Here is a 22,267-nt window from a genome sequence, read left to right as displayed (position 1 = left end):
CTGAAGGCGGGAGAAGGGGCGGCAGCGATTGGGCGAGCAGGTGCCGGGGGGTGGAGCTTAGCCCAGACCAGCAGAAGTGATTGGTCGGCGCGTTGCCAGGGGCGCGGCTTGATGCCCGAGAGCGGAAGTGATTTGCCGGCGGCTGCTATGGGCGGGATTTGTTGTCTGAGGGCGGGGCGAAGGGGCGTCCGCCGTTGGCGAGCGGTTGCCATGGGCGGCACTGGGTTGCCATGGGCGGCACTGGGTTGCTACGAACGGGCGCGGCAGCGGCAGCGGCTGTCCGCTGGTTTCCGTGGGCGGGACTCGGTTTCTAAGGGCTGTCAAATGGGAAGCAACGATTGGCTGTCGGTTGCTAAGGGCGGGGACTCGGTTGCTAAGGACGGCCGAACGCAGCACAGCGATTGGCCGGCGCTTGTCGGACCCGGCCGCGATTGGCTGATTCCTCCCCGCGGGGGGCGTGGTTTCTTTGCCGCCCGGGCGCGGCCGTGGCGGTGGCGGCCGGGCCGGGCCCGGCGGGCGGAGGAGGCGGCGGCGGCGGCGGCGGGGCCGGGCCGGGCCCGGGCCGGGCCCGGGGATCGACCATGGAGTTCCCCTTCGACCTGGCGCCGGTGCTGGGCGAGCGGTTTTTGCGTCGTGGATCAGCACCTGCGGCCCGCGGGGCGCGGCGGCACCGCCAAACGGTACCGGGGGCCGCGCGGGGCAGGGCGGGAAGGCGGGCGCGGGGCTTGCCGGGAAACTGGCGGACCCCGCGGTTTTGGGAGGATTTGGGGGGATTTTGGGGGTTTTTGTGAGGGGAAGGTGGGGTGACAATGGCTCCTGTCGGTGTCCCCTCGGCGCAGGGAGGAGCTGGAGCAGCAGCTGAGGACGGTGATCGATGAGCTGGGCAAAGCCTCGGCCAAGGTGGGGGGCACTGGGAGCACTGGGAGCACTGGGGGGTTACTGGGGACAATGGGAGGAAGGAACTGAGGCCGTCCCAGGAGTCAGTGAGGGGTTTGAAGGGGTCACTGGGGACAATGGGAGGTCAGAGGGGGTCCCCAGGGGTCAAGGAGGGGTCCTGGGGAGGGGTCCCTGGGGACAATGGGAGGTCAAAGGGGGGTTCCTGGGGAAAACTGGGCGGTCCCAGGGGACGTGAGGGGGTCCTAGGGGAGGAATGAGGGGTCACAAAGGGTCCCGGGGGGGGTCATGGGGGGTCCCGTGTCCCCCCAGGCAGGCCCAGGGCCTCTCCACCCCCGTGACCAGCGCGGCCCGAATGGAGAGCAACCGGCACGTGCTGTACATCCTGAGGGACACCCGGTGAGACCCCCAAAACAACCCCAAAATGCTCCCTAAATATCCCCAAAACGTGTTCCAATGTCTCCCCAAGCACCCTAAAATGTTCCCTGAATAACCCCAAAAATCACCCCCCAGCCGGCACATGTTATACATCCTGAGGGACACCCGGTGAGACCCCAAAAACGCCCCCAAAACAACCCCAAAATGCTCTCTAAATATCCCCAAAACGCGTTCCCAATATCTCCCCAAGCACCCTAAAACGTTCCCTGAATAACCCCAAAATGCTCCCTAAATATCCCCAAAACGTGTTCCCAATGTCTCCCCAAGCACCCTAAAATGTTCCTTAAATAACCCCAAAACATTCCCAAAAATCACCCAGCGGCACATGCTGTACATCCTGAGGGACCCCAAAACCCCCAAATAACATCAAAATTACCCCCAAAACCCCCCTTGGACCCTCCAAATTCCCCCTGAGGCCACCCAGAATCCTTCGAATCCCTCCATATCCCCTCAAACCCCCAAATTCCCCCCAAATCCCCTTTTCCACCCAAATCCCTCCCAGCTGCCCCCAAATTCTCCCCAAATTCTCCCAAATCCCCCTCAAATCCCCCCAAATTCCCCCCCAAATCTCCCTCAAATCCCCCCAAATTCCCCCCAGCTCCCCCAAAGGCGCCGTGGCTCGGGTTTCTCAAGGTGGGCTACAAGAAACTTTTCCTGCTGGTGAGTCCCGGGAATTTTTGGGGTCCCTGAGATGGATCCCGTGGGATTTGGGGTGGATCCCGTGGGGTTTGGGGTGGATCCCGTGGGATTCGGGGTGGATCCGACAGGATTTGGGTGGATCCCGTGGGATTCGGGGTGGATGCGGCGGGATTTGGGGTGGGTCCCGTGGGATTTGGGATGGATCCAGTGGGATTTGGGTGGATCCCGTGGGATTTGGGGGTGGATCCAGTGGGGTTTGGGGTGGATCCCGTGGGATTTGGGGTGGATCCGGTGGGATTCGGGCTGGATCCGGTGGGATTCGGGGTGGATCCCGTGGGATTTGGGGTGGATCCGGTGGGATTTGGGGTGGATCCGGCGGGATTTGGGGTGGATCCGGTGGGATTCGGGCTGGATCGGTGGATCGGGATTCGGGGTGGATCCGTGGGATTTGGGGTGGATCCGGCGGGATTTGGGGTGGATCCCACGGGATTTGGGGTGGATCCAGTGGGGTTTGGGGTGGATCCGGTGGGTTCGGGGTGGATCCGGTGGGATTTGGGTGGATCCCGTGGGATTTGGGGTGGATCCGTGGGATTTGGGGTGGATCCCGTGGGGTTTGGGGTGGATCCCGTGGGATTCGGGGTGGTCGATCCGGGATTTGGGGGTGGATGCGGCGGGATTTGGGGTGGATCCACGGGATTTGGGGTGGATCCGGTGGGATTCGGGGTGGATCCGGTGGGATTCGGGGTGGATCCGGTGGGATTTGGGGTGGGTCCCGTGGGATTTGGGATGGATCTGGTGGGACTTGGGGTGGATCCAGTGGGATTTGGGGTGGATCCGGTGGGATTTGGGGTGGGTCCCGTGGGATTTGGGGTGGATCCCGTGGATTTGGGTGGATCCAGTGGGGTTTGGGGTGGATCCCACGGGATTTGGGGTGGATCCAGTGGGGTTTGGGGTGGATCGGTGGGATTCGGGGGTGGATCCGGTGGGATTTGGGGTGGGTCCCGTGGGATTTGGGGTGGGTCCCGTGGGATTCGGGGTGGATCCGGTGGGATTTGGGGTGGATCCCGTGGGATTTGGGGTCCCCACTCCCGTGTGCCCCCCAGGACCGGGACGGGTCCCACGTCGAGGTGGAGCCTCTTTGTGTCCTGGATTTTTACATCCACGAATCCCAACAGCGCCGGGGGCTCGGCCGGGAACTCTTCCGGGAGATGCTGCAGGTGCCGGGGGCAGGAAAATGGGGATTTTGGGCAGGAAATGGGGATTTTGGGGGGAAAATGGGGATTCTAAGGCGGGAAAAATGAGGATTTTTGGGGGAAATGCTAATTTTAAGGGGGAAACAATGAGGATTTTGGGGCAAAAGAAGTGGGGATTTTGGAGGGGAAAGGGTAATTCTGAGCAGAAAAAAGAGGATTTTTGGGGGGGAAAATGGTAATTTTAAGGGGGGAAAAAAGAGGATTTTTGGGGGGAATTTTGGGGAGAAAATGGGACTTTAGGGGCAAAAAAAAATGGGATTTTGGGGAGAAAATGGTTGTTTTAAGGAAGAAAAATGAGGAGTTTTGGGGGGAAAATGGTAATTTTAGAGGGGTAAAAAGGATTTTTGGAGGGAATTTGGGGGGGGAATGGTAATTCTAAGGGGCACAAAAAGGATTTTTGGGGGGATCTTGGGGAAGAAGGGGGAGTTTTGGGGCAAAAAAATGGGAATTTTGGGAGGAAATGGTAATTTAAGGAGGAAAAATGAGGATTTTTGGGGGGAAAATGGTAATTTTAAGGGGGAAAAGAGGATTTTTGGGGGGAATTTTGGGGAAAAAAATGGGGGGGTTTGGGGAGAAATGGTAATTTCAAGAGGAAAAAAACCCAGGATTTTTGGGGGCAGTTTTTGGGGAGAAAATGGTAATTTTAAGGGGGAAAAAAGAGGATTTTGGGGCGAAAATGGGAATTTGGCGGGGGGGATGGGGATTTTGAGGGGAGCACGGGAATTCTGGGCAGGAAAAGGAAAATTGTTTTGGGGAAGAAGGGAATTTTGGGGCTGATGTGCTGAATTGCAGCGGGAGAGGGTGCAGCCCGAGAAGCTGGCCGTGGACAGACCCTCGGAAAAGCTCCTGGGGTTCCTCCGAAACATTTCGGGCTCTGCGACCTCATCCCGCAGGTGGGAGAAGGAAATAATCAATTAAGTACTAAATAATTAATTTTTTAATTGTTTTTCGGTTGTACATCAACGATTGGCTTTTCAATAAATTGAATATTTTGTTTTAAATGAGGGGTTAGAGGTTGAATGTTTTAGCTGGGGAGGGGGAATTCCATTAAATATTGAAATAAATTTTAATTTCACATTCATTTATGAATGTGCTTATAATTAACAGGGTAATGAGGTTAATTAGGGTTACATGGAGCTCGTTGTTCTTGCCCTTTCCAGGTGAACAATTTCGTCATCTTTGAGGGGTTTTTCTCCACCAGAACTGGTGAGTCCGGGCCCAACTCCCCCCTTTTTCCAGGGAATCCCTCTGCGGATTCCAGGGATCCCTGGGGGATTTTGGCTGGATTCCGGGGAATTCTGGCGGGAATTCTGGCTGTTGGCCTGGGGGGGTTTGGGCTGGATTTGGGCTGGATTTGGGCTGGATTTTGGTGGTCACCTGGGTGGATTTGGGGTGGATTTTGGGGAGGATTTGGGCTGGATTTTGGTGTTTGCCTGGGAGGATTTTGGAGTGGATTTTGGGGTGGATTTCAGTGTTTGCTGGGGTGGATTTGGGCTGGATTTTGGGCTGGATTTGGGGTGGATTTCGGTGTTCACCTGGGTGGATTTCGGGCTGGATTTTGGTGTTCACCTGGGTGGATTTGGGGTGGATTTGGGCTGGATTTGGTGTTTGCCAGGGTGGATTTTGGGGTGGATTTTGGGGTGGATTTCAGAGTTTGCCTGGGTGGATTTTGGTGTTTGGGAGGATTTGGGGTGGATTTGGGGTGGATTTCGGTGTTTGGTGGGGTGGATTTTGGGGTGGATTTGGGCTGGATTTCGGTGTTGGCCTGGGTGGATTTTGGGCTGGATTTTGGCTGGATTTCGGTGTTCACCTGGGTGGGTTTTGGGGCCGGATTCCTGCGTTTCCTGCGCTTATCCGGGGTCACTCCCGTGCCTGACCCCGCTGTCCCCACAGTTCCTGCCCGGCGCCCGTTCCCACGGCCGCGGCCGGAGGAGCCCATCAAGCCGTACTCGCTGACCGAGCGCGACTGTAAGGGCCCGGCCGGGCGGGGGCAGGGGGCGTGGCCAGTGGGTGTGGCCAGTGGGTGACGTCATGGGTGTGGCCAGTGGGTGGGGCATTGGCTGTGGGCATGGGCGTGGTCAGTGCATGGTGCAGTGGGTGTGGTCAGTGGGCGTGGCCCTGGGCGTGACCAGTGGGTGCGGCCCTGGGCGTGGTCAGTGGGTGGGGCAGTGGGTGTGGTCAGTGGGCGGGGGCCCTGGGCATGGTCAGTGGGTGTGGTCAGTGGGCATGGGGCGTGGTCAGTGCATGGTGCAGTGGGTGTGGCCCTGGGCGTGGTCAGTGGGTGGGGCAGTGGGTGTGGTCAGTGGGCGTGGCCCTGGGCGTGGCCCCTGACGTCCCCTGCGTCCCCCCCAGTCCTGCGGGAGGAGCCGGAGCCCCCCTGGCCCTTTAACCTGTCCCGGGGGTCCCCGGTGCGGGGCAGCCTCCGGCCCTTCCTGCTGCGCCGCGAGACCCCCGCGGGGACCCCCCCGGAGCCGCCCCCGCGCCGCGCCAGGTACGGGACGGGGTCAGGGGGGCGGGGGGAGGATCGGGGTGGGGATGGGATCGGGGATGGGATCGGGATTGGGATCGGGGCTGGGATTGGGGCTGGGGTCCGGGACTGGGATCGCTTTGGGGATTGTTTTGGGCCTGATTTTGGACTCAGTTTGGGCTCATTTTGGGATCAGTTTTGGGTCAGAGTCAGGGTTTGGGTTGGGCTCATTTGGGATTGATTTTGAGGTGGGTTTGGGCTCAGTTTTGGGCTTGGTTTGGGCTGGATTTTGGACTCAATTTTAGGATTGGGTTTGGGATGGATTCTGGGCTCAGTTTTAGGCATTTGGGGCTCAGGTTGAGCTGTTTTTTTCCCCCCACAGCTCCTTGGGGCGCGTCGGCCGCTGACCTCCCCCAGTCCTTCCCCCCTCCAGCCACTGACCCCTCTCCCCCCCGGCCACTGCCTCCCCCTGGCCACTGGTCCCCCCTCACTCCGGCCACTGACCCCTCCTGGCCACTGACCCTCCTCGGCCGGGCCGTGGGGGGGGATGGGGCCACCTGGATTTTGGGGGGGCTGGGGACAACTGGGGGCCCCATGGACTCAACTGGGAACCAGTTTCCGCCCCACTGGAAGCCTCAATGGGAACCAGTTCCTGCCCCATAACCCCCACTGGGACCAGTTCCTGCCCCACAGCTCTACTGGGAACCAGTTCCTACCCTACTGGGACCAGTTCCTGCCGCACAGCTCTACTGGGAACCAGTTGCTACCCCACTGGGACCAGTTCCTGCCCCATAACCCCACTGGAACCAGTTCCTGCCCCACTGGAAACCAGTGCCCTGCCCCACGGGTGCCTCTCCGTGCCCCATAACCCCACTGGGACCAGTTCCTGCCCCACAGCTCTACTGGGAACCAGTTGCTATTCCACTGGGACCAGTTCCTGCCCCATAACCCCACTGGGACCAGTTCCTGCCCCACTGGAAACGGTGCCTGCCCCACGGGTGCCTGTCCGTGCCCCATAACCCCACTGGGACCAGTTCCTGCCCCACTGGACCTGTTCCTGCCCCACAGCTCTACTGGGAACCAGTTCCTGCCCCACTGGGACCAGTTCCCGCCCCACAACCCCACTGGAACCAGTTCCCGCCCCCGTGGGTGCCCCTCCCCCCCCCGCACGGCCCCGGGGGGGTTCCTTTCTCCCCCTCCCCCCTCGTTTTTGGGGACATTTCAATAAAATCGGTGACTCCGAGCTGCGTTTCGTTCTTGGCGACTCCTCCGGGCGGTGTGGGCGTGGCTTATTCACTACGTTACCCATATATGGCCTTAGCCCCGCCCCCGAGCGTGAGAGCGCGGTTCCTATTGGCTCCCGCCGCGTGGCCCCGCCCCCTTCGCGCCCTTATGAATGAACGGCGGGCGGGCGGTAACGGCGCGGAGCCACCGCGCATGCGCAGCCCGCTCCGGGTCACCTTCCCGCGCTCGGCGCACGCGCCCTGCGCTGAGGGGGAAGCGCGCGCGGCCCGCGCAGGCGCGGAGCGAGCGCCCGGCGTGAGGGGAAGAGGAGGCGGCAGCGCCAGCGGGGACCGGGACGAGCAGGGCGCCGTGGCCGCCATGTACCGGCACGTCACCGCCACCGTCACCGCCGCCGTCCGCCTCCGGCCCGGCCGCGCCTGGGCCCCGGCAGCGGCCGCAGCGCCCGGAACGACCCCGCCGCGTCGCCGCTACCGAGCGCGGCTGCAAGTGAGGGGAGCGCGCTGAGGGGGGAGAGGGGCGGGGCTATGCAAATTAGAGCCGCGGAGTGGGCGGGGTTATGTAAATAGGAGGTGTGGCGGGTATTGGGAGGGGGCGGGGCTATGCAAAAAAAGATGGCGTAGCGTTTGGGGAGAAAAAGGGTTATGCAAATGGCGATCGGGGGTGGGCGGGGCCATGCAAATGGAGCTGCGTGGGAAAATAAGGGATGGGCGTGGTTATGCAAATCGAGGGCGGGGTTTAAGCGCTGGGGGCGGAGCCAGGGGGCAACCCCCACCCACCCCTGGGGGGGTCCCTGCTGCTCCCAGCCTCCTCCCCAAACGGTTCCGATCCCAAATCCCGCTTTTTTCCCCCCATTCGCAGGACCTGGAGCCCCCCCTGGTCCCTGGCCCGGCCCTGGCCCTGCTGCCCCCCCCGCGCTGTCCCCAGGCCCGGCCCCCCGGGACCCCCCCGCGGGGGCTGGAGGGGCTCGGGGGTCCGGTCACCACGGTGGACGGGCGGCGTGAGGACGACATCGCCGTCAGGGACCCCCCCCGGCTGCTGCTGGGACCCCCGGGACCCCCCCCGGGCACCCCCGGGACCCCCCCCGGCCGCCGGCCCAACCCCCCGTCCATGGAGGAGCACTTGGCCACCATGCACGAGAAGCTGCGGCACGAGGTGACAGCGGGGAGGGGGGGACACAACTGGGGGGGATTGACGAGAAGGGGAGGTGACAGCAGCCCCGGTGACCCCCCTGCCCCCCCAGCTCCCCAATTTCTTCCTGAAGATCCCGGACTACGCCCTGTACGCCCCCGACGTGGAGTTCCAGTGCCACCTGCTGCACCTGCACACGCGGTGGGTGACGCCGGGGGGGGTGGGTGACAGCCCTGTCAGGGCCGGGGGCGCTCCGGCAGCCCGGGGACGCCGGCGGCGCGGGGCGGTGACGGCGCTGCTGTCCCCAGGGGCCGTGCCATGTACGCGGTGGCCGTGGCGCTGTGCCGGGCGCTGGCCTGGGGCTACTTCGCCAGCCTGAGGCTGGAGGTGCTGGCGCTGACCCGGCACCCCGAGGACTGGAGCGTCCGAGCGCGCTGGCGCCTGACCGGGCTGCCCCTGCACCTGCTGCTGCTGCGCTGGTACCCGCCGCGACAAACGGGCGCTGCTCAGGTGAGGGACGCGCCGGCGGCACCCCCCGTGTGGCACCCGCCGCTGTGGCACCCCCGGCACCCTCCTGTGTCACTCACCCCTGTGTGTCACCCCCCTGTGTGGCACCTGTGTCACCCCCTGTCACCCCCCTGTGTCACCCCCCTGTGTGGCACCTGTGTCACTCACCCCTGTGTCACCCCCCTGTGTGGCACCTGTGTCACCCCATCACCCCTGTGTGTCACCCCCCTGTGGGGCACCTGTGTCACCCCGTGTCACCCCCCTGTGTCACCCCCCCGTGTGTCACCTGTGTCACCCCATCACCCCTGTGTCACCCCCCTGTGGGGCACCTGTGTCACCCCATCACCCCTGTGTCACCCCCCTGTGTGGCACCTGTGTCACCCCGTGTCACCCCCCTGTGTGGCACCTGTGTCACTCACCCCCCTGTGTCACCCCCCTGTGTGGCACCTGTGTCACCCCGTGTCACCCCCCTGTGTCACCCCCCCGTGTGTCACCTGTGTCACCCCATCACCCCTGTGTCACCCCCCGTGTGTGGCACCTGTGTCACCCCGTGTCACCCCCCTGTGTGTCACCTGTGTCACCCCATCACCCCCCTGTGTCACCCCCCGTGTGGCACCTGTGTCACCCCCTGTCACCCCCGTGTCACCCCTGTGTGTCACCTGTGTCACCCCATCACCCCTGTGTCACCCCCCTGTGTGGCACCTGTGTCACCCTGTGTCACCCCCGTGTGTCACCTGTGTCACCCCATGTCACCTTCCTGTGTCACCCTGTGTGTCACCCCCCCATCATCCCTGCGTCACCCTGTGTCACCCCCTGCGTCACCTCCGTGTGTCACCCTCCTGTGTCACCCCCCCCGTATCACCTCCCTGTGTCACCCCCTGTGTCACCCCCTGCCCCCCCCGGGGGGTCGATGCCACCTCTGTCTCCGATGTCCCCAAGTGCCCCCGTGTCCCCCCCAGGTCTTACGACGCCTTCTCCACCTTCTTCCTCAACTCGCAGGGGCTCATCCGCTGCCACCCGCGTGGACAAGGTGAGCCTGGGGACACCTGGGGACACCTGGGGGACACCTGGGGACGTCCCTGGTGTCCCCTGACCCCGTGTCCCCCCCCCCCCAGCTGATGCCAGCCCCCACGGCCGTCCCCGAGCCCAAGAAGCTGCTGGTGGCCGCGGCGCTGGCCGTGGCCCTGGCCCGGCCCTGAAGCCGCCGAGGGGGACACCTGAGCGCCCCTCCCCCCTCGGAGTGTCCCCTTTGTCCCCTCCCCTGTCCCCCCCCGCCCCCCCCCCTTAACTTAATGTACAGAATAAACTCAGCGAGCGGTGACGGAGGGGACAGCAGCGTCCCCGGGCGCGGGGCTGGCGCCGATCCTCTGCCGCAGGGGCTGTATTGGGGCGCCCCCGGATGTCCCCAAGCGTCCCCAGATGTCCCCACACGTCCCCAGGTGTCCCCTCCCGGGGGGGGGGGTCAGCCCAGCTCCTCCCGCGATTTTCCGGCTTTTTTGGGCATCTTGCGGCCGCTGCCGTCCTCGAGCTCCTTGGCCTGGTAGTAGTGGGGGGCCACCTCCAGCAGCCAGGCGCTGTCGATCTCCATCACCTGGGGACAGAGGGGACACCCGCTGACACCTGGGGACAGCTGGGGGCCACCTCCAGCAGCAGCCACGTGCTGTGGTCACCTGGGGGGAGCTGGGGACACCTCTGGGGACACAACCATGGGTTGGGGGTCGCGTCTCGCGCTTGGTTGTCTCGGGGTCGCCGCTTTGTCACCTCGGGGATGTGGCTACCGGGTCCTTGTCACTGTGGTCCCCACGTGGGGACCTTGGAGGTGCACCCAGCGTGTCCCTCATGTCCCTCCCACTGTCCCCAGCTGTCCCTCACGTCCCTCCCTGTATCCCTGTGTCCCCCTGGGATCCCCACCTGCTGCATGATGCAGCACCCAGCGTGTCCCTCACGTCCCTCCCTGTGTCCCCAGCTGTCCCTCCTGTCCCTCCCTGTGTCCCCAGTGTGTCCCCCTGGGTCCCCACCTGCCGCATGAACTCCTTGGAGGTGCACACCAGCTCGTGGTACAGCACCCAGCGTGTTCCTCCTGTCCCTCCCTGTGTGTCCCCAGCGTGTCCCTCCTGTCCCTCCCTGTGTCCCCAGCGTGTCCCTCACGTCCCTCCGTGTGTCCCCAGTGTGTCCCTCATGTCCCTCCCTGTGTCCCCAGTGTGTCCCTCATGTCCCTCCCTGTGTCCCCAGTGTGTCCCCCTGGGGTCCCCACCTGCCGCATGAACTCCTTGGAGGTGCACACCAGCTCGTGGTACAGCACCCAGCGCGGCTGCAGCGCGAACAGGGCGCTGTTGGGGTGGATGAACACCGGCTGCTGGTGCTTCACCGTGCGGTACCCGCCCCGCGCCAGCCGCGCCGTGTGGTAGAAGAACCCGGCTGTGATGGCCTGGGGGGGGGACGCAAACGGGGACTCGGTTACTGCGGGGCGGGGGGGAGGACTGGGATGGGTCCCGGGGCGCGTTTTGGGGCCGTTTTTGGGACTCACCTTGCGGACGAGGTCCAGGTTGGCCCCGCACGAGGAGGGCGCGATCTCCACGCGCTCCATCAGCCCCTGCAGCTGGTCCCGCACGTCCCTGGCCCTGCGCAGGGACCGCGCCTGCACGAAGTGCTCGTAGCACCACTGCAGGGAGTGGCCGCTGGCCACCCACTGGGACGGCGTTGGGGACGCGCCGACGGAGGGACGGCGGCGTTGGGGGACGGCGGGAGGGGACGAGGACACGGAGAAAAGGACATGGAGAAAAGGACACGGTCAGTGCCGCCGCCGGACACCGCCGCGTCCCCAGAGCCGCCACCGCCGCGGCGTCCCCGGTGTCCCCGGTGTCCCCGGGGCCAGCAGACCTGGTTGTAGACGTTGAGCAGCACCAGGTGGTCCCCGCCGGGGACGCTGAAGGCCACGCGGGCGCTGTCGGCGTGGAGCACCTTGTCCTTGGGCCGGTAGAACACGGCGTTGTTCACCGACAGCATGGCGGCCACCGTCAGCACCTCCTCCGTGCAGCCGTACCTGGGGACGGGGGACGCTCGGGGACATTGGGGACGCTCGGGGACATTGGGGACACTCGGGGGACACTCGGGACACTCGGGGGACACTCGGGACATTGGGGACACTCGGGGGACATTGGGGACGCTCAGGGGACATTGGGACACTCAGGGGATGCTCAGGGGACATTGGGGACACTCGGGGGACATTGGGGATGCTCAGGGGACATTGGGGACGCTCAGGGGATGCTCAGGGGACGCTCAGGGGACACTCGGGGCATTGGGGACACTCAGGGGATATTGGGGACACTCGGGATACTCAGGGGACATTGGGGACACTCGGGACACTCAGGGGGCATTGGGGACACTCAGGGGACACTCAGGACACTCAAGGGACATTGGGGGCACTCAGGGGACTTTCGGGGGACATTGGGGATGCTCAGGGGACACTTGGGACACTCGGGACATTGAGGACGCTTGGGGGACACTCGGGGCATTTGGGACACTCAGGGGACACTCGGGGGATGCTCGGGGGACACTTGGGACACTCAGGGGACATTGGGGACACTCAGGGGATGCTCGGGGGGACACTGGGGACGCTCAAGGGACATTGGGGACACTCAGGGAACATTGGGGACACTCAGAGGACGCTCAGGGGACATTGGGGACACTCAGGGGACACTCGGGGGACACTCGGGACACTCAGGGGATGCTTGGGGGGACATTGGGGACACTCAGGGGACACTCGGGGGACACTCGGGACACTCAGGGGATGCTTGGGGGGACATTGGGGACACTCAGGGGACACTCGGGACACTCGGGGGGACATTGGGGACACTCAGGGGACACTTGGGACACTCAGGGGACATTGGGGACACTCAGGGGACGCTCAGGGGATGCTCAGGGGGACATTGGGGACACTCAGGGGACACTTGGGACACTCGGGACATTTGGGACACTCAGGGGACATTGGGGACACTTGGGACACTCAGGGACACTTAGGGGACACTGGGGGGACACTCAGGGGACATTGGGGATGCTCAGGGGATGCTCAGGGGACATTTGGGACACTCGGGACACTTGGGACACTCAGGGGACACTGGGGACACTCGGGACACTTGGGGGGACACTCAGGGAACATTGGGGACACTCAGAGGACGCTCAGGAGACATTGGGGACACTCAGGGGATGCTTGGGGGGACATTGGGGACACTCGGACACTTGGGACACTCAGGGGACACTTGGGACACTCGGGACACTTGGGACGCTCAGGGGACATTTGGGACACTCGGGACACTCAGGGGACACTCAGGGGACATTGGGGGGACACTGGGGACTCGGCTGTCACTCACTGCTCGCTCGCCAGGATCATCTTGGCCAACATGGGCTCCACGGGCAGCTCCGCCATGCGCCGGCCCAGCTGCCACGGGACACCAGTTAGAACCAGTCCCGGACCGGCGCCGCGCCGCTATCGGCGCCCGGCGAGCCCTCCCAGTTCATCCCAGTGCTCCCAGTACCGTGGTGAGCTCTCCCAGGTGGTTGAGGGCGCCCAGGGCGTAGAGCTGCTCCAGCGCCAGCACCAGCGTCTCGTGGGGGGGCGGGTCCAGGAAGTCGAAGTGGATCAGGTCGTTGATCCCTGGGGACGCCCCGATGTCCCCCCGATGGCACCGCCACGTCCCCACGGTGCCACCGGGGCTCCCCAGCCCCCCCCGAGCCCGGGGACACCCCGAGCTTGGCACCAAGGTCCCCCTGAGCCCCTGAGGTGCCCCGGGGTGGTCCCAGAATGTCCCAGGGGTCCCTAAAACGTCACCTGAGGGGCACCAGTGGGCCCTAAAACGTCCCTTAGGATGCCCCAGTACCCCCAAGATGCTCCCAGTGCCTCCCAGTCCCTCCCAGTGCCTCACCCAGGCTCTTGAGCAGCAGCACCAGGGAGCCCAGGTCTGTCCTGACACCCCCAGAGCCCCAGAAATGCCCCTTTAGCCCCCCAAAACTCCCCGTTAATGCCCTCCCAGTGCCTCCCAGTGCCTCCAGTGCCCCCCAGTGCCTCACCCAGGCTCTTGAGCAGCAGCACGAGGGAGCCCAGGTCGGCTCTCTGGATCTCGGGGCACCGGGGTCTCCTCCAGCTCGTGCTGGAACGCCCAGGCCGTGTAGAGGCGGAAGCACTTGCCGGGCGCCACCCCGCCCCGCCCCCGGCGGCGCGCTGGTTGGCAGAGGCCTGGCGGGGACAGCGCGCGGCACCGTCACACCGGGGACAGCGGGGGGACCTGGGGGACCTGCGGGACCCCGTGTCTGTGACAGGGACTGGCACAGGTGGCACAGGTGGCACAGGTGACAGCACCGCGAGCAGGGCGTCACCAGCAGGGACTCGGTGCCGGTGTGGGGAGTGGCAGGGGGTGGCAGGGGGTGGCACTCAGTGACAGCGGGTGACACAGGTGGCATTACCCGCGAGCAGGGCGTCACCACCAGCGACTCCATGCCCGTGCGGGCGCTGTAGCTCTTCTGCTTGCAGAAGCCGGGGTCCAGCACGTACACGATGCCGTCGATGGTCACCGACGTCTCCGCGATGTTGGTGGCCACCACCACCCTGCCCAGGGGACGCTCAGGACACGCCCACGGACACGCCCGGGACAGGCCCCGCCCCTCTGACCACACCCGATCGAGCCCCACCCCCTTTAGACCCCGCCCATTTGCACCCCACCCCTCAAAGCCACACCCCTTTAGACCACGCCCATTCTGACCACACCCTCAGGAGCCCCGCCCACCCCCCCGTTAAAGGGCCAGCGCACCTTCCTGGCGCCGGGGGGCGTGGGCTGGAAGATGCGGGCCTGCAGCTCCGAGGGCAGGTTGGCGTAGATGGGCAGCACCAGCAGCTCGGGCAGCCGCGAGCCCAGGCGGCGGCAGCGCTCCTGCAGCAGCTCCACGCACGCCTCGATCTCCTCCTGCCGCCCGCGGGGACACGTCGGGGACGCGCCCAGGGAAACCATCTCGAGGATGGGGACGGCGGGAGGGACGGCCAGGGGACGCTCAGGGGACACTGACCTGTCCGGTGAGGAAGACCAGGATGTCCCCGGGGGGTTGGGTGACGTGGATCTGCAGCACCGACACCACGCAGGCCTCCAGGTAGTCGGCCTCGGGAGCCTGAGGGGACACGGGGGGACACGGGGGACGTCAGCACCGGGCGTCCCCAGCAATCCTCAGGCAACCCCTCCCTTCTCCTGCGTCCCCCGGCGTCCCCAGCTGTCCCCCGCCGTCACCTTGGTGTAGTAGATGTCCACCGGGAAGCGCCGCCCGGGGGATGCGGAACACGGGCGCGTGGTCGAAGAAGGCCGAGAAGCGCTCGGTGTCCAGCGTGGCCGAGGCCACCAGGACCTTGAGCTGCGGCCGGAAGCGCGCGATGTCCTTGATGAGGCCGAACAGGACGTCCGTGTGCAGCGTCCGCTCGTGCGCCTCGTCCACCATGATCACGCTGGGGACGGCCACAGGGACGTGTCCCCGGCGCGTCCCAACGCCGGCCGGCCCCCGCTCCCCTCCGCGCTGTCCCGCGGCGCCCCCGGGCTCACCTGTACGAGGCCAGGTCGGGCTCGGTGAGGAACTCGCGCAGCAGCATCCCGTCCGTCATGTACTTGAGCACCGTCCGCTCCGACGTGCAGTCCTCGAAGCGGATGCTGTAGCCCACCTTGGGGACGAGGGGCAGCTCGCTGGCACCTCCCCTGGGCTCGCTGCCACCTCCCTGTGCCACTCGGGCCACCCCTGTGGTCACTCAGTCCCGCCCTGTGGCCGCCCCACCCCCCCCCGGTTGTCCCCTGCAGCGTCACCAGGGTGTGCCCAGGGTGCTCCCCAGGGTGGGGCTGTGTCCCCCCAGCGTCCCCCCAGTGTCCCCCCCAGTGTCCCCAGTGTCCCCCCCAGTGTCACCTCGTTGCCCAGCTTGGTGCCCATCTCCACGGCCACCCTCGCTGCCACGCTCATGGCGGCCACGCGCCGCGGCTGCGTCACCCCGATCCTCAGCCGCCCCGCGTGTAGCCCTGGGGACACCGGGGGGTCGGGGGGGGGTCAGGGGGGTGACGGAGACCCCAGACCCCCCAGTGACCCCCCCCCAGATCACCACTGACCCCCCCAGACCACAACTGACCCCAAACATCAGAGCCGAGCCCCCCAAATCCCCCCCAGAGCCCAAAATCCCTTCAAATCCCCTCCCCAGTCCCTCCCAGTTCCCTCCCAGTCCTCCCCAGTTCCCTCCCAGTCTCCTCCAGTCCCTCGCAATCCTCCTCCCAGTCCCCCCAATCCCCTCTCAGTCTCCTCCAGTCCCTCCCAATCCCCTCCCAGTCTCTTCCAGTCCCTCCCAGTCCCCCCAATCCCCTCCCAGTCTCCTCCAGTCCCTCCCCAGTTCCCTCCCAATCCCTCCCAATCCCCTCCCAGTTCCCTCCCAATCCCCTCCCAATCCCCTCCCAGTCTCCTCCAGTCCCTCCCGTTCCCTCCCAGTCCCTCCCAATCCCCTCCCAGTCCCCCCAATGTCCTCCCAGTGCCCCCGTCCCAGTCCCCCCCAGTCCCTCCCAGCAGCACCTCCTCGTGCAGGTACTGGGGGATCTGGGTGGTCTTCCCCGAGCCCGTCTCGCCCTCGATGACGAGGATTTGGTGCTGGGCCACGGCCGCCACCAGCTCGGCGCGGAAGGGGAAGATGGGGAGCGAGCGGCGGCTGTCCTGCAGCGACTGCCGGCGCCGCTCCGCCTCGGGGACGGCCTCGGGGACGTCCTGGGGACAGCGGGGGCCACCTCAGTGCCACCCTCGGTGTCACCGGGTGTCACCCCAGTGCCACCCTCGGTGTGACTGGTGTCACCCCAGTGCCACCCTCGGTGTCACCGGTATCACCCCAGTGCCACCCTCGGTGTCATCGGTGCCACCCCAGTGCCACCCTCGGTGTCATCGGTGCCACCCCAGTGCCACCCTCGGTGTCACCGGTGTCACCCCCAGTGCCACCCTCGGTGTCACTGGTGTCACCCCCAGTGCCACCCTCGGTGTCACCGGTATCACCCCAGTGCCACCCTCGGTGTCATCGGTGCCACCCCAGTGCCACCCTCGGTGCCATCGGTGCCACCCTAGTGCCACCCCTCGGTGTCACCGGTGTCACCCCAGTGCCACCCTCGGTGCCATCGGTGCCACCCCAGTGCCACCCTCGGTGTCATCGATGTCACCCCCAGTGCCACCCTCGGTGTCACCGGTATCACCCCAGTGCCACCCTCGGTGTCACCGGTGCCACCCCAGTGCCACCCTCGGTGTCATCGGTGCCACCCCAGTGCCACCCTCGGTGTCACCGGTGCCACCCCAGTGCCACCCTCGGTGTCACCGGTGTCACCCCAGAACAGCCCCAGTACCACCAGTGCCCCCCCCACTGTCCCCAGTGCCGGTGCTGCTCTGCCTCAGGGACATCCTGGGGGACAGCGGGGTCACACTGAGCTCACCACGGTTCCATCGCCAATCGGCCCCTTTCCCTCCCCAAATCCCCTCCCCACACTCTCCATACTACCCCAAATCCCCCTTTTACCCACCCCCAACCCCCCAATCCCCATATCCCCTTCCCCCCCAAATCCACCCCAAACTCCCTTTTCCCTCCCCAAACCCCCTTCCTATAACCCCCAAATCCCCCTTTTTCCCCCCAAACCCCCCTCCCCAAACCCCAAATCCCCCTTTTCCCTCCCCAAACCCTCTCCCCTCACCCCAAATCTCCCCTCCTCTCACCCCAAATCCCCCTTTTTCCCCCCCAAGCCCCCCTCCCCAAACCCCAAATCCCCCTTTTCCCCTCCCCAAATCCACCCCAAATCCCCCTTTTCCCTCCCCAAATCCACCCCAAATCCCCCTTTCCCCCCCCCCAAACCCCCTCCCCTCACCCCAAATCCCCCTTTTCCCTCCCCCAAACCCCCCTTTTCCCTCCCCTGCCCACCTTCTGGGGGTCGGTGCCCTCCAGCTGGGCGGCGCTGACGAACTGCACCATCTCGTCCTCCTCCAGCAGCAGCTCGTAGTCGCGGGGGCGGCTGCCGCAGGGCGGCGTCGCGGGCCCCGAAGCGCAGCGCGGCCGCCCCCAGCAGCTGCTCCTCCCAGCGCCGCTGCTCGTCCCGGGGGGCCAGCGGCTCCTCCGCCCCCGGCTCCTCCCGCTCCGGGATCTTCTGCAGGGGCACCGACCCGTCAGAGGGGCTGGGAGGGGGTTTGGGGGTGCTGGGAGAGGGTTTGGGGGGGATTTGGGATGCTGGGAGAGGGTTTGGGGGGGATTTGGGGGCGCTGGGAGGGGGTTTGGGGGGGAGTTCGGGGTGCTGGGAGGGGGTTGGGGGGGATTTGGGGTGCTGGGGAGGAGGTTTGGGGGGGGATTTGGGGTGCTGGGAGGAGGTTTGGGGGGGATTTGGGATGCTGGGAGAGGGTTTGGGGGGAGTTTGGGGTGCTGGGAGGGGGTTTGGGGTGCTGGGAGAGGGTTTGGGGGGGATTTGGGGGTGCTGGGGAGAGGGTTTTGGGGGGGATTTGGGGCGATGGGAGGGGGTTTGGGGTGCTGGGAGGGGGTTTGGGGTGCTGGGAGAGGGTTTGGGGGGGATTTGGGGCGATGGGAGGGGGTTTGGGGGGGATTTGGGGTGCTGGGAGGAGGTTTGGGGGGGATTTGGGATGCTGGGAGAGGGTTTGGGGGGAGTTTGGGGTGCTGGGAGGGGGTTTGGGGTGCTGGGAGAGGGTTTGGGGGGGGATTGGGGCGATGGGAGGGGGGTTTGGGGTGCTGGGAGGGGGTCTGGGGTGCTGGGAGAGGGTTTGGGGGGGGATTTGGGGCGATGGGAGGGGGTTTGGGGGGGATTTGGGGTGCTGGGAGTGGCTCGGGGGGGTTTGGGGCGCTGGGAGGGGGGTTTGGGAGGGATTTGGGGCGCTGGGAGGGGAGTTTGGGGGGGATTTGAGGCGCTGGGAGGGAGTTTGGGGGGGATTTGGGGTGCTGGGAGGGGGTTTGGAGGGATTTGGGGCGCTGGGAGGGGAGTTTGGGGGGGATTTGGGGCGCTGGGAGGGGATTTGGGGTGCTGGGAGGGGATTTGGGCGATGGGAGGGGATTTGGGGGGGATTTGGGGTGCTGGGAGGGGATTTGGGGGCGCTGGAGGGGATTTGGGGCGCTGGGAGGGGGTTTGGGGCGCTGGGAGGGGGTTTGGGGTGGGATTTGGGGTGCTGGGAGGGGATTGGGGCGCTGGGAGGGGATTTGGGGCGCTGGGAGGGGGTTTGGGGGGGATTGGGGTGCTGGGAGGGGATTTGGGGCGCTGGGGAGGGGATTGGGGGGGATTTGGGGTGCTGGGTGGGGATTTGGGGCGCTGGGAGGGGATTTGGGGCGCTGGGAGGGGGTTTGGGGGGGATTGGGGTGCTGGGAGGGGATTTGGGGCGCTGGGAGGGGATTTGGGGCGCTGGGAGGGGATTTGGGGCGCTGGGAGGGGATTTGGGGGGGATTTGGGGTGCTGGGAGGGGCTCTGGGGGGGATTTGGGGCAATGGGAGGGGGTTTGGGGAGAATCAGGGGTCCTGCACAGGATCCCGGAAGTTCCAGGAAGGATTTTGGGTGGCTAAACCCCAAATTCACGATTCTAACGAGATCCCGGAGATTCCAGGACGGATTTTTAGGGGAACAAATGCAGAACTCCCGATTCCAACCCCCCCGGGCCACCCCGGACGTGCCGAACCGGGGGAACTCCGGCGTTTCCCTCACCTTGCCCCGCGTCTCCTCGGGGATGTGGTAGCGGCTGCTCCGCTCCAGCTGCTCCCGGTCCCCGGCCCGTTTGTACTCCCGGGCCAGGTCCCGAACCCGGCGCTTGTAGCGGAGCTCCCGGAGCTCGGGGGCGCTCAGGGAATCCTCCCCGAAGAGCAGCTCCTCGTCCTGGATCTCCAGCTCCAGCTCCTCCAGCTTCTCCCGCTCGCGCTTCGCCAGGTACTCGCGGCGCGGAGCGCTTCCGCAGCTCGGGGATCTGCGAGGGGCAGCAGCGGGATGGAAGGGGATGAGAAAAGAGCAAAACCAGCACAAAGAGGGGAAAACGGGGTGGCGGGAAGGGTAAGGAGTGAGAATTTCAGCAGCTCTCACCATGGCTTTTTGATCTTCCTCGGCGATTTTGAGGCGTTTTTGGGCTTCTTCGTAGGCCTGGAGGGGGAAAAGGGGACGAGGAAGGGGGGAAGAGCCCCGATTCTCATCCAAGAACCCCCAAACCCCTCCTGGGACCCCCCCAGACGCCCCCCAAGCCCCACCTTGTTGTTGGTCCGAGCCCCCCGGTCCCGTTCCCGGTCGCGGCGCCGCAGCCGCTCGGCGAAGGCGTCGCGCTCCTGCAGGTCCCGCAGCCGCTCCCGCTCCGACGCCTCCCACTCCTCCTCCGGCTCCTCGCGGGGCTCGGCCGCCCTTGGGGAGGGGGAAAAACGGATCAGGGAACCCCAAAAACCCGCCAGGAGCACCGGAATCCAGCACAGGAGCGAAAAAACCCCAACCAGGAGCACAAAAAAGCATCAAAATCCCACCCAGGACCCCAGAATCCCACCCAGGACCCCAAAATCCCACTCAGGACCCCAGAATCCCACCCAGGACCCCAAAACCCCACTCAGGATCCCAAAATCCCACTCAGGACCCCAAAATCCCACCCAGGAGCCCAAAATCCCACTCAGGACCCCAAAATCCCACTCAGGACCCCAGAATCCCACCCAGGACCCCAAAACCCCACTCAGGACCCCAAAATCCCACCCAGGACCCCAAGACCCCACTCAGGATCCCAAAATCCCACTCAGGACGCCAAAATCCCACCCAGGACCCCAAGACCCCACTCAGGACCCCAAAATCCCACCCAGGACCCCAAGACCCCACTCAGGATCCCAAAATCCCACTCAGGACCCCCAAAATCAACCCAGGAGCCCAATATCCCCCCTGGGAGCACCAAACTTCTACCCAGGAACCCCGAAACCCACGTGTGGTGACCGCCAGGGGCAGAAGTGACCCCAAAACCCCCCGAAATTTGGGAAGGGCCCCCAAAAGCCCCGTTTCTACTCACGGCGGGGGTGACGGCGACGCCGCGGCGGCCTCGGGGGGGGACTCGGAGCGGCGCCGTCGCCTCAGGTGACGCCGGCGTGGGCGTGGCTCATCCTGGGCGTGGTCCTGGGCGGGGCCCGGCCCCTCTTCGTCGCTCTCCACCAATCGGTAGCCGCGGTTCTGCCGCTGCAGCTCCAGCGCCGCCCGCTCGGCCGCGCGCCCGGGGGGCTCCCGGGGGGCTTCCCGCGGCACCTGCGGGTGGGGCAGGGTCAGGACACGCCCCACGGCCACGCCCAATATGGCCACGCCCACCTGACCACACCCGATGTGGCCACGCCCACCTGGCCACACCCGATGTGGCCACGCCCACACAGTGATGGCCCCGCCCATTGGTAGCCACAGCACAGCCTGATTGGCTGCTGTGTGTAAGCCACGCCCACTCGCGGTGACATCACCCCTAAAGGGCGTTAAAATGCGCCGCCTTCTTGACCGGTTTGCCTTCAAGTCCCGCCCCTTTCTGATTGGCCACGCCCTCAGCGCCGTAAATGGTGTTGTAAAGCCACGCCCACACCTGCAGGCCACGCCTCCCTCTCCATCTAAAGCCCCTCCCACTCGCCCCCCTCAGCGAAAGCCGCGCCCCCTCCATTTCCGCGCCTCTCTGAGAAGCCCGTCCCCCCCCGCCCCCTCACGCCGCCCCGCCCACCTTCTCCCACAGCTGGCTCGCGAACTCGCGCACGCGCGGCTCCTCCACGCGCAGGGCCTCGGTCTCGCGCAGCCGCTCCAGCAGCTCCTCCAGGCTGCGGCTCCGCCGCGCCAGCGCCACCAGGAAAGCGGGGACGTGGCGGGCGCTGAGGCCCAGCAGCTCCTGCAGCTGCCCGGACACCCAGCGCTCCAGGGCCGCCATCGCCGCCGCGGCCGCTTCCGCCGTTTCCTTCTCCTCCTCCTCCTCCTCCTCCCCCTCACGGAGCCGCGGCCCAATCAGCGCCCGGCGCGGGAAGCCCTCGGCCAATCAGCGCCCGGCTCGCGCCACCCCCCCCCCCCCCCCCTCGCGCCGCGCCGGTTGCGGCCAATCAGAGCGCGCGGCTCGCGGGGCCGCGCCCACTACCGGCCCTACCGTAATGCCGCGAGCGCGCGCGCGCGGGGCCGTAAGGGCGCGATGAGAAGCGCGGGCGGAAGCGGGGGATTTGGGGACACGGGGACAGTCTCACTCCCGTCACTGTCCCCGATCCATCCCCCACAGTCCATCGATCCATCAATCAATCCATCGATCCATCCTATTTCTCCCCTGGGGCTTCATCGCTTCTTTCCCTAAGAACGCGATTTTTTTTTTTTCCCCTCAGAAATTCCCCCAACTCCACCCCTCCGGAATTCCCGTTTTTTTTCTCCCCAAAATCCGTAATTTTCCCATCGAGCTTCCCCCGATCCCAACGGTCCCTCCAAGAACCTCCTTTTTCCTCGGGGATCCCCCGCTTTGTTGTCAAAACGCCGCTTCTTTTTCCTCAAAACGTTTTTACTACAAAAACAGTCCCTTAAAACACCGTTTTTACAAAAAAAAAAAAAAAAAAAAAAAAATCGCATTTCCCCCGCAAAACCCGTTTTTTCCTGCGAATGAGGCGCTGGCACCCCAAAGTTTAGGACACCTGGAACCTCCAGAGATGGTGAACCCCAAGTTCCTG

The 22,267-nt window shown here is 65.3% G+C and overlaps 3 protein-coding genes across 4 annotated transcripts; 2 read left to right on the top strand and 1 right to left on the bottom strand.

Moving 5' to 3' along the window:
* Window positions 1-195: 195 nt before the first annotated feature.
* Window positions 196-6,934, top strand: ATAT1 (alpha tubulin acetyltransferase 1). Of its 2 annotated transcripts, none has more exons than XM_048293067.1 (10): window positions 196-680; window positions 840-900; window positions 1,211-1,293; window positions 1,931-1,992; window positions 3,147-3,188; window positions 4,017-4,117; window positions 4,385-4,430; window positions 5,118-5,192; window positions 5,577-5,715; window positions 6,074-6,934. In XM_048293067.1, exons 1-10 carry the CDS (start codon window positions 211-213, stop codon window positions 6,096-6,098), a joined length of 1,104 nt encoding a protein of 367 aa, XP_048149024.1. In that variant the 5' UTR covers window positions 196-210; the 3' UTR covers window positions 6,099-6,934. The 2 variants fall into 2 exon arrangements, with proteins under 2 accessions (XP_048149024.1, XP_048149023.1); XM_048293066.1 differs by having other exon boundaries at window positions 3,075-3,188.
* Window positions 6,935-7,083: 149 nt separating this feature from the next.
* C31H6orf136 (chromosome 31 C6orf136 homolog) lies at window positions 7,084-9,893 on the top strand. Its single transcript, XM_048293010.1, is given in 7 exon segments — window positions 7,084-7,422; window positions 7,795-8,088; window positions 8,177-8,265; window positions 8,373-8,547; window positions 8,549-8,574; window positions 9,531-9,601; window positions 9,687-9,893. Coding segments are annotated over 7 exon segments (1,167 nt in total). The 3' UTR covers window positions 9,860-9,893.
* On the bottom strand, window positions 9,884-21,541 carry DHX16 (DEAH-box helicase 16). The gene is given in 24 exon segments (XM_048293041.1): window positions 9,884-10,162; window positions 10,826-10,999; window positions 11,099-11,260; window positions 11,452-11,614; window positions 12,942-13,009; window positions 13,107-13,225; window positions 13,639-13,804; window positions 14,032-14,172; window positions 14,376-14,528; window positions 14,629-14,727; window positions 14,844-14,882; window positions 14,884-15,055; window positions 15,150-15,265; window positions 15,502-15,593; window positions 15,596-15,611; window positions 16,150-16,338; window positions 17,525-17,611; window positions 17,613-17,747; window positions 19,296-19,526; window positions 19,528-19,551; window positions 19,665-19,721; window positions 19,826-19,973; window positions 20,614-20,843; window positions 21,295-21,541. Coding segments are annotated over 24 exon segments (3,111 nt in total). The 5' UTR covers window positions 21,496-21,541; the 3' UTR covers window positions 9,884-10,033.
* Between the last annotated feature and the right edge of the window lie 726 nt (window positions 21,542-22,267).

This window comes from Corvus hawaiiensis (genome assembly GCF_020740725.1).
Source record: "Corvus hawaiiensis isolate bCorHaw1 chromosome 31 unlocalized genomic scaffold, bCorHaw1.pri.cur SUPER_31b, whole genome shotgun sequence".
In the NCBI taxonomy this organism is placed as follows: Eukaryota; Metazoa; Chordata; class Aves; order Passeriformes; family Corvidae; genus Corvus; species Corvus hawaiiensis.
This window is presented reverse-complemented; position numbering and strand designations above follow the sequence as displayed.